This window comes from Populus trichocarpa, chromosome 4 (genome assembly GCF_000002775.5).
Source record: "Populus trichocarpa isolate Nisqually-1 chromosome 4, P.trichocarpa_v4.1, whole genome shotgun sequence".
Lineage (NCBI taxonomy): Eukaryota > Viridiplantae > Streptophyta > Magnoliopsida > Malpighiales > Salicaceae > Populus > Populus trichocarpa.
Window position 1 is genome coordinate 18,178,272 of NC_037288.2, and position 14,760 is coordinate 18,193,031.

General features: G+C 31.2%; 1 protein-coding gene across 1 annotated transcript; it reads right to left on the bottom strand.

Annotated features, from left to right (window-relative positions):
- Positions 1–10,382: 10,382 nt before the first annotated feature.
- Positions 10,383–14,555, bottom strand: LOC7453599 (zinc finger protein GIS2). The gene is made up of 4 exons (XM_024599945.2): positions 14,370–14,555; positions 12,908–13,121; positions 12,185–12,277; positions 10,383–11,153 (listed from the first exon to the last, which is right to left on the bottom strand). Exons 2-4 carry the CDS (start codon positions 13,036–13,038, stop codon positions 10,616–10,618), a joined length of 762 nt encoding a protein of 253 aa, XP_024455713.1. The 5' UTR covers positions 13,039–13,121; positions 14,370–14,555; the 3' UTR covers positions 10,383–10,615.
- Between the last annotated feature and the right edge of the window lie 205 nt (positions 14,556–14,760).

Sequence of the window (14,760 nt, forward strand, 5' to 3'; positions counted from 1 at the left end):
TCCTTATTATTTTGTAAATTTTTTTCCTTACACTTTATTTTTGAAAAATTATTATACAAAAACTAAAGAAATAGTGTTTCACTATAGTAATTGCTACATTGTTCCAATCTTCTACTACATTAAAAATTAGCTTGAGATCTTACATGTTTTTATTAACGCATATGATATATAATGTATTTTATCATATATAAGTATCGACTTATTGATTCATGGTTATATTTTTTACTTGATGTCAGAAAATACGCTAAAAACACATAAACATTAATTCTTTTGCGTTATAAAAAAAAATTATTTGACGAATAGCGAGGCGAGTTAAATAGACACGCTAACACTTTATTTTTTGCATTTATTAGCATAAATGGTTCTCAATGTATTTAATTAAATGCATGCATGGGCCTTTTGATTTATAATTAGAATTGGAAAAAAAAACGTTTGAGAAGCTTGTATATTTATTTATTTATGCCAAAAAAAATTATTTGACCCACAGAGAAGTGTGGGTCAAATAACTAGTACATAAAAGAAAATGGTGTTTTCCTGTAGAAATAGCATAATTGTAAATTTTTCCAATTGTTTTTACTATAGCGGTGGCAAAATTGTGATTTCCATATATTGTTTTTAGAAAATAAGTTTTTCTTATATGTTTTTCTCTTTATACTTGGCAATATTATCATTTTAGACTTGGCTTACTTATCACCATTTTTTCTTCTTATCTTTATTTGTTTTGAAATATTTTTTTAGTTTTTTCTTCTTTTTTTCCGTTACACTTTGTTTTGGAAAAAAAATATTATTTTCTATTTTTTACACTTTGAATATTTATCACTCCACACTTGACCTGTTTATACCTTTTTTTTGTTTTTATCTTTATTCTTTTGTAAATAAAAAAAGTATTATTATTTTACACTTTTTTTGTAAAATTATTATACAAAGATTAAGGAAATGGTGTTTCACTATAACAATTGCAACATTGTTCCATTCTTTTGCTATGTTAAAAATTAGCTTGAAATCTTACATATTTTTATTGATGCATATGATATTTACTATATTTTATTATATGTAATCATCAACTTTTTTATTCATGGTTATATTTTTTACTCAATGTAAAAAAACACGCTAATAACATTTACACATTAATTCTTTTGCATTAAAACATATTATTCAACATGCAGTGAGGCGAGTTGAATAGACGCTTTAACACTCTATTTTTTGCATTTGTTGGCATGGATGGTTCTTGATGTATTTAATTAAATGCATGCATAGATTTTTTTATTTATAATTAGAATCTTTTTAAAAAAATACATTTAAAAAGCTTGCATATTTGTTGTTTTGTCAAAAAACATTATCTGACTCGTGGCAAAGCGCATGTCAAATACCTAGTATAAATCTAAAAAACTTGTCAAAGCAAAAAAAATAACAATAAAAAAATGATGATCAAATTTGACAGAAAAAAAAATTCAAAGAGGATAAAATTATAAAAAAATCTAAAAAATGATCTCAAATAAAAAAAAAATGATTTCACTATTTTGATTGTCTATTTCAAAGAGTAATATTGATTTTGTCCTTAAAGACAATATAATAATTTCACTATTTTAAAAAATGAAAATACCATAACACCCCTGGTTGAAAGGCATTGTATTTTTTATTATAGGGATAAATAAGTAATTTTATTTAGTAAGAAAATGAAATTACTAACCTAGCCCTGCATAAATTGTTAAAGACAATTGTTGTAAACCCTCAACCTAAAAATCAGTAAATTGATGAGGGAAATTATAGTGATTTGGGAAGAAAAATCCAAGTGAATTGATTTAGATTTCAAATGAGATAAAATATTAAATTGATATGCGAAATATCAGCCTAGTGATGAATTGTGTAAATTTTCCAATAGGATAAAATATTATGCAAAGGAAAAATTTTATAAATTGAGATGAGAATATAATAATAATAATAATAATAATAGATTGGAATTCTAAATAAAAAAAATGTATGACTTTTACGCGCAAAATATTTTGATCGTTAATATAAGCCCTACGTACAATCGCGTAATTTTGACCGGAAGTAGTGAAAATTCTTAAGGAAATTTTACAATGATTATGAATGGGATCCCTCAATGAATTAGTTTAAAAATCATGATGATTTAAGTAAATAAAATAGTAAGCGAATTCATATTTTTGGCATTAAATTATCTATTGTCTAGTTTTACGGTATCAAGCATAATACTTAATTTGACTGTTGAATCGGGCTAAAATTTTATGATGAGTCTCATGACATATTGTTTTATAATTCCATGATAATCAGAGTTTAAAAAGGTCTTGCGAGAGCGATAATAGTTGAAAAAATACAAAAACAAAATAGCATATGGACTCATTAATGATATTATCATAATTTTGGGCAAATCCTTCTTTTCTTTACTGTTCTAGCCGGGAGCTCTTTAAAAAAGGGAGAGCTGGACATTTTTTTCTCACTTTATCTTGAAGATGGGTGCTTATTCTTCTAAAATCATGGGTTAAAGAGTGTGTGAAGGTGATTTTTATTTGGGAGACTCATCCAATAAAGAAACACCAAAGAAAAATGGGTTAGGAGGAGAGAAGTTAGAGAGGAAAAATGTTCAAAATGAAGGGAAAGTTTGGGTTCTGGGAAGAGGAGAAGCAAAATACTTGGAGATATGGTGAAGAACTTATTAAATTGAGTTTGGAATTTATTGGTATGGTGTTCTTCCCTACGTATTTTCTTATTTAATGGGTTTAATGGTGGAAGAATAGAAAAGTTCCAGATTCTTAAATTTAGGGTTCTTGAAACTAATTAGAGAAAAAAAGAGATTGTTATGAATTATGTAATTTAACTTGAAATGAGTGTAATATAGGGTATAAATGATAGTTAAATTTTGATTTGGTGTGTGTGTGTGTGTGTGGGGTGTTTTAGTAGGATGTCTGATTTTTATGTTGGATTTGTTTTGTAGAGAAATTAAAATAAGAAAGATAGAAGCTTGTTAAATTTTGATATTGAATGTTTATGAAGGAATATGAAAGTATAAGATATTGTTAGTAAGACAGAGTTTTGTTTGGGTGTGTGAATTACATGCATGGAAGTTTAGAAATTTGTTTAAGTTGTATAAGAACTTGTTGAATTGGATTGTGTGTGGTGTTTTGGTATTTATAGTATGGAAATTAGTATACTTGAAAAAAAAAATTGAGGTGACTGAAAAAATTATATGTTTTATGGATGAAATGAAAAGGTGAGAATGGCAAAAGTGGTTATGAAGTTGAGTTAGGATGTATGAAATTATTTTGGGAGTGTTTTGGAAAAATCAGATAAAATATTGTAAAATTATATGTTAATTTAATGTGTATGTGTGAGAAACATGATATGGGATAAGTGTTTGATATGAGTATGTGTTTAAGACAGATTCTTGGTTGGACATGTGAATTTCATGTGATATGTGTGTTTGGGGGAAAATTGTGGATTTTAAGTTTGAATGAATTTATGATATTGAATACTTATGGTGTAATGTGGAAGCCTTATAAATTGTAAATGAAGTAGATTTCTTGTTTTAATGAATACTTGACATGTTGTGATATATGTTTAGAAAGTGTAGAAATGAGGTTTGAATACCTTGATGTTGAAATAATTAAATGAAATGTATATTTTTCTCCATGATTGGAAGAAATATGTTTGAGTTTGTGTTAAGGAAATTATAACAAATTGTGAATGTTGTTCAAATTTGCCAAATTGTTAGGTTAGAGAATTTTAGAAAATTTGAGAAGTTAATCATGATAATTTGATTAATTTGCATTTTCTTTAATGTTAAACGTGTTGATGGTATGTTGGAATTATCTTGTGTATGATGTGATGATGATTTCCTTGTTTGGGTTATATATGGTGTTTATAGCAGTTATTTTGAATGTGTAAGTGGTCGTTAATGTGTTTAAGAGGATTGAGCATGTTCAAATACCAAGTATAAGATAGTTTAAAGTTAATGATCACCTTAAGTTTAATAAAATGTTGGAAATTGAAACTTGCTGACGAAAAACTAAGTCATTGAGACATTAAAATTTGTTGACGAAAATGAATAACAAAACGTTCAATGTTATACCTAAGTCATCGGGCAGGTTATATGAATATTATGTCTTCGAGACAGGCTATATAAAAATTGTGTCTTCAAGGCAGATTATATGACTATTATGTTTTCATGGCGGTTATATGAATGTTATACCTTCAAGTTAAGTTATTATAAGTGTTAAGCTTTTGCGTCTGGTCTATATATTTATTATGCTTATATATTTATTATGCTTTTTAAGTAGGATGAAATGATTTCATGTACGCACTAATGATTTGGATTGCTACATGAAAATAAAATGATCACATGGATGGGGAAAATAAAATTAAATGGAGCCAGTCGTTTGGACATGGTCTATTGTTAAAATAAATGGCATGCAAATTATGCTTATGCAGCAGGAAATGAATGTTAAATAATAATATTATATGTCTATAAGGCAAGGGAAAATTATATGAATAAAAGTATGGTTTTTTTTTATGGCAGGAATTAAATATTATGCAAATTAAATGGATCATACTGGTAGAATATAATGAGTCAAGATTAAATGGACTGCAACAGTGGAATTTAATATTGTGTGTATTAAATGGATTGTAATGGTGAAATATAATGTGTGAAGATTAAATGGACTGCAACAACAAATTGTAATATAAGAAAATATTAAATGGACCATAACAACAGAATGTAATATGAGAAAATATTAAATGGACCGCAACGGTGAAATTTAATATCGTGTGTATTAAATGGACCATATTGGTGGAATATAATGTCTAAAGATTAAATGGACTGCAACAACAAAGTGTAATATGATAAATTATTAAATGGATTGTAATGGTGGAATGTAATATTATGTGTATTAAATGGATCGTAATGGTAGAATATAATATGTGATGTAAAGATTAAATGGACTACAACAACGGAGTGTAAAATGAGAAAATATTAAATGGACTGCAATGACAAAACATGATGTAATATAAGGAATATTTATGTTAGAACAATATAGGAACATGATATAGCTTAAGAAATATTTTAAATGGATAAATATAGATGTGCCATGAACGAGAATAGGAAATATGTGGGGAAAAATATCTATGAATGTGTAAGGAATGTTTAAGGGAGGAAAATATATAAGAATGTGCTAAGAATAGACATAAGAGGGGTGTGTGTGTGTGTTTGAATGTGCCATGAATGGACATAAAGAATATTTATGAGGAAAAATAAATGAAACGTGCTATGAATGGGTATGAGGAATATTTATTATAGAAAAAATATGAATGTGTCATAAATGGGTAAAATGAATAATTATGATGGATAAATATATGAATGGACCATACTTGGTATAATAGATGTTCAGGACTGAAAAAAATTATATTGATGAACCCATAATTAAACTAAAGTACGATTTATGAGTATAATAAAGGATAATGAACTCGAAATTGGTTGAACAATGAATGATGAGTAATTTTGAAAATTTTATAAATGAGAGTTTGTGAATTATTAAAGAGAATGTATTAAATCAAAAAGTTATCATGGAATTGATGTGCTTATAGATGCGTTTAAGATGTGAATGTTTGATTGTTTGATTTGGTAAATATTAGTAACTATAATAGTACAATTATTGATTTCGTGATCCTATATATTTTTACAAGCAACTTCTCTTAAAATACTCAGACTTCGATAGGGTATCTTGCTTTTCACATTGAACAGTACCTTGTAATGTTAGACAAAAGTTTATAAGCAAATTTATATATATGAAATCAAGAAAGAGTTACAACCTTATAATTTTAGATGTATCATAATACTTGATGAAGAAAATGATGGATGATGAGTATGAGATTACCAATATGGCTCTAGAAAAAACATTACCCCATTTAATAAGTACACGGCAATTATGAAAGGTGAAAAAATGCATTGCAAGTTTAGGTCATTGCAATTGTATTATGATGAAAAGATCAACTTGCTCCCAGTATATAGTTTAAAAGGTTTTTAAACTATGAGCAATTTCATCAATTTATTATCCCAATATGTAACATCATCGGATAATTTTATCATTCAATATTTATATATATAATTTGCACATATTTCAAGGAAATTGTTATTATTATTTATTATTATTATTACATATAAATGTCAATTCTGATTCAATTAAAATTTCAATAGAGTTTCCCTATAAATTGATATACCAAGTTGTCGATCTTTCCACTTCTTTCTTTCTTGTCAAATTATTCATCCTCAATTCCGATCCAATCATTATGAATCATGCCCCATTTAATTTCACCATCATTTTCCATTATATTAATAATTCAATGATACATTTCAAACATAAATTGAAATATAACTAATTCCTAATATTAATACACATAATACATATAAAATATTAACTCTACACAATATAATATAAATCAAGATTAAATTTCAAGCCTCAAAATAATAATATAAACATTACATGTATCATAGTCCTATATTAATTAATAGTATATAAATTTTTACAATTAAATACAATCCCCAAAATAATAATATAGCATTACATGTTTTCAATTACTACACTAATAGTTCTAATTATACAATCAAAAGATTTGAACATAACGTTTACCATAATTATACAATAAGATGTTATATTAATTGTTGCTACTCTGATTGGGATTGTGAGAAACTTGTAATTAAATATTTAATTCATTAAACAAAATTTCAATATCCAGTATCAAGTAAATTAATATCTATAATTTCTCTTAATTATCTCCAATATATTCAGCCTACTAGTATTATTAATTTCTACAATTACAAATAATGCATATGCTTATTCAATTAATGTCACTACTCCAGTAACCCCTCTCGGTTACCTACCAAACCGGTAAGTTACCTAGAATTGGATAACCCCACAAGTTATCAATAATCTTGACAATCCATCTAATTGTCATTCATTTGGTAACCCTTTATCGTTACTAATAATTTCAGCAATCTATATAATTGTCATTAATCTGATAACCCCTCATTATTACTAATAATTCTGGTAATTCATTTGATTGCCATTAATCCGGTAACCCCTCATGGTTACCAATAATTCTTATTCTCTTAACTTTTTTTTTTGTATATAAGATACATATCCAATAACCAAAAGATTTGAAGATACAATTATAAACATAAAATTTTAAAATTTAAATGAGGTGAAAAACACCTACCTCCTGCTTGCGATGATCCAGCTCCTCCTAACTGAGCTCTTATCCTAGCAACCTCCCCTGTAATAATAGCATTTTCCCACTCATTATAAACTTATTCATAAACCTATGTGCCTAATTTCAAGGCACGATAAGTTTTGTTTTAAATAAATCATCACATCAAATAATCCAATTATTTGCAAACCATATTTCTCAAAATATCAAGTATTTTGTTTCATTATCAATCAACATACACTATTTCTCTCACACTTCTAGTAAATTTCAAAATATCATTAACATGCTTACACTAACAAAATCAACATGATTTCACTATTCATGTATATTTTGTATAGTTAATGCATCATTCATCTTACAACAATCCACTTACAATGTCCTTACATACAATTTATATAAAATATTTTCCAATTTTCACCTACCATGCCAACTCCTTTTCCTTCCTAATAACCATAATTTTCTATTCAATTTTTTTTCTTGATTTACACATGTACACATTAAAAAACACACTGTTCCAATTCACCTGTAATATTTTCTTCCATGGCTGGCCATGCATCATAAAACATAACCATGAATTTTGTCAAATTTTATTATAATTTCACTAGTTTCACAACTATATGCAAACTAAGAATCCTAATTCAAACTAATTTTTCAAGAACCCTAATTCATCCATTTCAAACCCTAGAGACAACTTGAGAACCTCAACTCAATATATCTACTTCTCATGTAACCTTGTTAAAATTAAAGGGAGAATACCTTACCAAGCACTTGTACAAGCTTTAAATGTGTTTTAAAAGACTTCCTAAAATTCCTTTTCTTTCCTTGGCCGGCCCTCCCTCCACCTTTCTTTACCTCCTCTTGCTTGATATATTTTTAATTTAGTGTGTACCACACTTAATTTCTACTAAACTTCAAGATTTTTCTCTCTAATTTTCACCTTTCTCCCATGTTTTTCCAAAGATTTCCTTAGAATTCTCTAGAGTTCTCTCTTCTTTTCTATTTCCTTTATTGGCTAGCCAAACATCCCATACACACACACGCCACAATTTGATTAATTTCTTTTTTGTCTCACTTTTCAACATTTTATTTTTCCGGGTAAGTTTTTATATGTTCCAAAGATCTGTTTCCACTAAATTTTGACAGGGCAAATTCAAAATTCATTCAACTCTATTTCTAGGTTTTTCTTTCCTATTAAGTTATTTTTATTTGGATTTTAATTGCATTCTGGACTTTTTATATTTTCCAGGTATTTTTTGACAATTATTTTTTAAAAATCCTTTTACAATAATTTTTATTTAATTTCTCCCGTCAATAATCATTCCAACGAGTTAAATATTCATTCTTGACATTTAACTTATTATTTCCTTCCTTAATTTTTATAAGTTTCTTCATAGGGGGTTTACACAATGCATAGTGATTTGTTTTGAGGGCTAGAGTAACTTCTCCTTCTCTTTTAGGTTTTTGTTAGTTTTGTTTTATAATTAATGATTCAAGCCATTCGATAAGCTAGCCTCGCCATCAGGTCCAATATGAGTCCACCAAAAAAAAATTGAAACATTTGGGTTCAATTCATATGATGATCTAATGCAAACCTTAAGGAGCATCCTTGATGTTAAAAAAGTTTTTTTTTCTATTCAAACTTTGAGGTTAATATTGAAGAGGATTTAATTAATTTTTTTCAAAAACATTGAATCAATATGAAGAGAACTTAATCTTGGTATGTCTTTAAGGTAGTGTTTGGTTATTCTTTTGAAACAAAAAAAGACAGAGATAACAAGGGCAAAAACATGATTGATTGAAGAGAAAGGGACATACAAAGATATAAAATAAATATATCCCTAGAATAATTTTGAAGTCAATTTTTGTACTTTCAAAATAGGAGGTAAAAAGGGTACTTATATTAAAAAATTATTTATTTTATTTATTTTTTGTCCCTAAAATATTTATATAAAAAAGTGTTAATTTCAAAATTATCCAACCAAGACATGTTAAGATAAAAGAAGTTATTATTATAGTTTTAAAACTCAATCCGAGAGTTGATCCAGGTAAGGCCCTAGTTATGGGATCAAGAGAGTTAACCCAAGCTAACCCATTTTTTCTTTGAAGGATCAAGTCGTTTTGACCATTTTTTTAAAAGTCAAAGGGTTTTTAACCCGGGTTGACGTGGTCGGATCAAGTCAATTATTCCTTTGTTTTTTCTTTACTCGGACCGGTCCAAACCCCAAGATAATTGGGTCCCAAGTCTACCCCTAAGATAGTCGGACTTTTATAACCAGAGTTATTATACTATTATTAATTTCAACACTCAATGTAAACTAAAATAAAAAAAATAATATATAATTATTTATTAAAACAAGCAAGTTTGTCGGTAACACTTATTAAGAGTAAAATATATTTTATTATATTTTATCAACTATCAACCAAATATGGTGCAAAAATAATCATTTTATTCTATACACTACCATCAAACATAATCGTGTCTCTATCTCCTGCTTTATTTTATCTATTTTATTTTCACTGTTTTTGTTTTTTTTGTTTTTGTTCACATATCAATAATCAAATACTATCTAAGATTGCCTGAAAAAAGAAAAAGAAAAAACTTAAACTCGGTTAACACACCAGCCGAGCTTAAGATACCCTCTGTCATTTAACTAAAAAAAAAAAGAAAAAAAAGGAACATTCAGGTGGAAATGCCAAAGCATGGGCTTGATTTTTTTTTTATTTTTTTTTTCCAATCCAACCATAATTCTAACACCTCCAGCCATATCATCAGTCACACATTTACCATGCTTTCCTTCTATATGCTGATTGTCAGGTAGATAGTCAGGCGGTAATGTTATTTGATGATCTTATGCACTATCGATAGTTATTTGCGTGTCCTATCTTTCCAACACAAATGGATTTGCTTGATGAAAGTTGGATGATTTAATTTTGAATTTCACGGTGCTTGCAGTTTCTTCACCACAAAGTGTTAAACAAAGGCTAATTTGTTGCATCTCTTGGCATTTGAAGAAAGCTTAGCTGGTCTTACCGTCTGCTACTGCATTTGCTTGTTTCTGACTAGATAACCATTATCAAGGTTTCCAGATGAGCTCATGGTACAGTGAAGAACTCAGGCAAAAATATTGCAGATGGCAAACTCGCCTCACCATCAGAAAACATAATTAGCACACTGCGTAATAAATCCTTTATTCCAAACCAGAGCAACTTTTAACACAATTATTAGGTACTACTATAAAATAAATGCTCCGCATGAAACATCATCAAATCACTGCCTATCAAATAGAGAGTTTCAAATGCCCCCGCAAGCCTAGTGTTCAACACTCGATAAAAAAATCTAATAACTAATTGAGCTACATCCCTCAGCTAGAAATATTGCCACCACTAAGATCATTATTCAACGGTAGAACCTCTGTGGATAGCGGTCCATCATCCTCCCAGAAGGGCACTCAATTGCCCGGTGTCCTCGGCCCCCGCAGTTGTGACAGATCATCAAGGGGCCCATGCAATCCCTGCTCATATGTCCATACTGGTGGCAGTTCCTGCATACAATGTCTTGGTAACCACCACTGCGCATACCTCCCCGATCTCCAAGCATGTTTGATTTTGGGCACTGCCTAGCTACATGCCCAGCAACATTGCACATGTTGCAAATAGGCTCATTGGGGCATTCACGTGCAAGGTGACCTGTTTTCCTACAGTTGTTGCATGCTTTGTCATTTGTACAGTCAGCTGCAATATGGCCCTGCTTATAGCAGTTGTTGCATAACCTCAAGTCCCCAGGTGGCATGGGTGGAGCTGTGCACTCTTTAGCTCGATGCCCAGCCTTTCCACAGGTGTGGCAGATTCCCTCATTTGGACAATTGCTGGCCATGTGCCCAGGTTCCCGACAGTTCCAGCATAAGGATTTTGTGGTGCATTCTGAAGCAATATGCCTGCCAGACATTTTTATGCATGGATTTAGTCAGCTAAGTAGTAACTGGAAGGTCAATCTCGTTTGCAAGGGAAACTAAAATCAAAACTGGAAATACCATTAACACTGGTGTACTTGCAGTGCTATGACCAAAACTTGAGATTTTTATGCATGGACTTAGTCAGCTTAGTAGTAATTGGAAGGTCCATTTGGTTTGCAAGGGAAACTACAATCAAAACTGGAAATACCATTTAACACTGGTGTACTTGCAGTGCTATGACCAAAACTTGAGATTTCTCAGGACAATTTTCTCCAGTCAAACACATAGCTTGCTTTTAAGTCCCACACTTCCAGGATTTCAGTATCAGTACAAAGATAAAAGGCTAAAATAGTATTTTGGTAATGCCAAGATACAGCTAAAAAGGTGATGGAATGGATGCTAGACTACTATAATGACAAAACACATGTTGCAGGTGCCAGCAGTAGAATCAAGTATCTTGTTCATATTTATGGGTGGACCAGGTGAGGAAAAAATAAATAGATTTGCATAGAAATAGGAGAAAAGGGAAGAAGTAAACCAAAAATGACATGGAAGAAGCTTCAAAGAAATTTTCAGAAATCACAATTCTACGTGTGATGCTTAGAAAAAAATTTCAAAACACAACAGGCCAAAGCCAAACATCCTTTAGTGGATAACCATAGATGTTGAGTTTGCAAAATGTCGTCGGGTGAAACATATATTCTTCCATTTACCCTGAAAGTAGAACAAGATTCCAACAATAGAGCCTATTATTCTAGAATGTCATTTAACCATGTGAGGTCAGGTAGATGTCGCAGTGGATCATTCTAGAATGTCATTTAGCCATGTGAGGTCGAGTAAATGTTGTAGTGGAGCCTATCATTATAGAATATCATTTAACCATGTGATTGAGTACATGTCATAAATTGTAAATCTAAACTAAGCCTGCACAGTTTTGCTCATGAATAAATGCAGATTTGCATTATGATGAACATAATGCTCCAATTCACAGTCTCTAGATTAAAAGTTAATACCCGGGAAGGCCACAGTTGTGACAAATTGCCACATTGGGGCACTCTCTAGCATAATGACCTGGTCGTTTGCAGTTCTTGCACAGATTGCTTTGGCTGGTTGCAAAATCACAGAAAACTAAACTTTAGCAGAGTATAACAGCACAGAGAGCATTGAATTTATATAAGAAAAGGAATACGAGAATCAGTGATTCTTTAACAAGCCTTCACAAAGAGAGATGTAGGCACAACATCAAGGAAATGAATAGGGCGGACATCTATCATAAAGGAGCCCTTGTTTCTTCCACACAAACAAACAGCAGAGAGAAAGAGAGAGAGTTGATTCCATACTTCTCCACACAAATTGTTGTCTAACCAAATACCACAACAAAGAAGGAAATGGAACAGCACCCAATAGCACCACTTATCAAAAAATAAATCTAGATAAAAAATAAGTATGGCCACATCCTTATTCCATGAATGAAAGCTAGCATTCAATCACAATCTAGAAGAAGCAGCAGAAACACCAGAGCTGTGCATTTCTTTGACTTGGAACACAAAGCTGTTACAATTGCACAACCTGGCAACAGCAAAAATTTAAGAATCTCCCATCCCATAACCACAGATTTTCACTCTCCATGACACCATCAGATGAAATGAAATTCTTTACTAAACTCTAACACTGTTAGTTTGCTCATCTAGGCCACTTGCAAAGCACATAAAAAGGAAAAGAAACTAAACAGAAACCTGTAACCCCGACGTGACTCTCGTCTGTAAGGTGCACCACGATAGGAAAAGCGATCGGAGCGGATCCTACGATCCATTGGGCTCCTGCTCCTGCTCCTGCTCCTGCTTTGGCTCCTAGTGTCAGAACTCATCTTCAAACTTACCCTTATTAACACCTACCAACACTGATCTGCAAAACAACACAACACCAACACCCACCGCTGCTGCCTCCTTCCTGTCCACATCAGAACCACACACCCATCATCATCCATTAACTCAAACCCAAACCCCTAACTACCCCTCCAAAACAAAAACACCAAATCCCAACAGTACAAAACAAAACGTTTTTCAACAAGCATCCATCCTACTAAGAGTACATAACAATGATACCACTCAACTCAGCACCAGGAACACGTAACCCCGCTCCTCAATTATATCCTTTGATGATAATTGTACATCTCTTGCAAACAATCACTGCCCCCAACAGAGTCAAATCTACATAATTATTAATGACACTACATAACTCCATCTTCTTCACTGATCATTCAAACCAAACCAGCCACTACAGAAAGAGGCAAATTAAAAGAACATGATACGAGGTGAGAAAAACTTCAGTTATTAATTAGTAAAATTTTCTCCCTGCAACAGAAGAAGTCCATCAATAATTAGGCAAACGTTCAAAAAATAGTTTCAAGAGGAGAGGGTGGGTATTTAAGCAAGCTGGCTATTTCTTTCTGTTACGGAATCAACCATATCTAGAGATACAATCCTGAACTAAGCTAAGAGGTCCTGACCAATACTGCAAAAGAAGATTACCAACAACATTTGGAGCCTTTTCGTAGTTCTGTTGAGAGTTTCCAAAATTTTTGGGAAAAGGGCCAGAATCTAGATATATAAGCCCTCGGAAACCTCTGGCAAGAATTTTAACATTTGACCGTAATATACAACCACAATGCACAACATATAATTACATTTCCATTCCCTGCCTTCAAAAACGCAGCAGTTTGGTTCTGCCTCCCCGTCTCATCTGTAATATCGGAAAAGTACAACTTTTTTACCTATTTTCCTAATCAACCTCTTCCACAAAGCATAACAGCGAACTAACAATTCATTCATCTCCTAATTGTTATCTAGACATCCAAAAGAGGACACATCCAGGTCAGTCTAACAAAATTATCTGGGTCATCTGAGTAATGGAAAGCCACTACAATTTACAGCCAAAAACCCATTTTAAACACAGTGTGAACATGAATACCAGAACTTTTAGACCTTAAATAAGATTACAATTCCAAGCAAAAATCACAGATTACCAAGCACAAAAGGCAAAAAAAATAACACGAAAAACTCTAATGACAAGTTGTGAGATAAATTATACCAAAAACAAGAACCAGTTTTGCACCAAAATTTGAAACATATAAGATAGTTATCGCTAACCCTAATATTTTGAAATCAAATAATTTTTTTGAGAATTGAAGAGGCAAACCTGAAGCTAACAGTACAGTAACGGGGTGAGGCGACCCAGTAAGAGAGAGAGGTGAAGTAACCAATAGCTGTACGAACCGAGAAAAGGAAGGGGTTCAATTTGGGGATTTTGGGAGGTCAGTAAGCTAGCGAGCGGCGAGTGCGAGTTTGTTTATCAAGGCCTAGGGCACGACTGGTGTCGCCTCTTGTTTTAGAGAATGTGTGAACGGGTTTTAAGGTCCACTAACCATGGTCAAATACAGCCCAGTCATGTATTAGATCCAGCCCATAAGAAAGAGGATTGCTTCGGAAGGCTTATAACCTCTAATTTTGCGTTTCAAAAAAACTTTTAAAATAATTTTATTTTATTTTTACTTCAAATTATTATTTTTTTATTTTTAAATCATTTTGAT

Bases quoted from the DNA above. Each gene is read 5' to 3' on its own strand.
- LOC7453599 (XM_024599945.2), bottom strand. From the start codon at position 13,038: ATGAGTTCTGACACTAGGAGCCAAAGCAGGAGCAGGAGCAGGAGCAGG. The intron at 12,278-12,907 runs GTTTCTGTTTAG...TTTTGCAACCAG, and splicing joins GAGTCACGTCGGGGTTACAG to CCAAAGCAATCTGTGCAAGA. The intron at 11,154-12,184 runs GTATTAACTTTT...AATGTCTGGCAG, and splicing joins CACAACTGTGGCCTTCCCGG to GCATATTGCTTCAGAATGCA.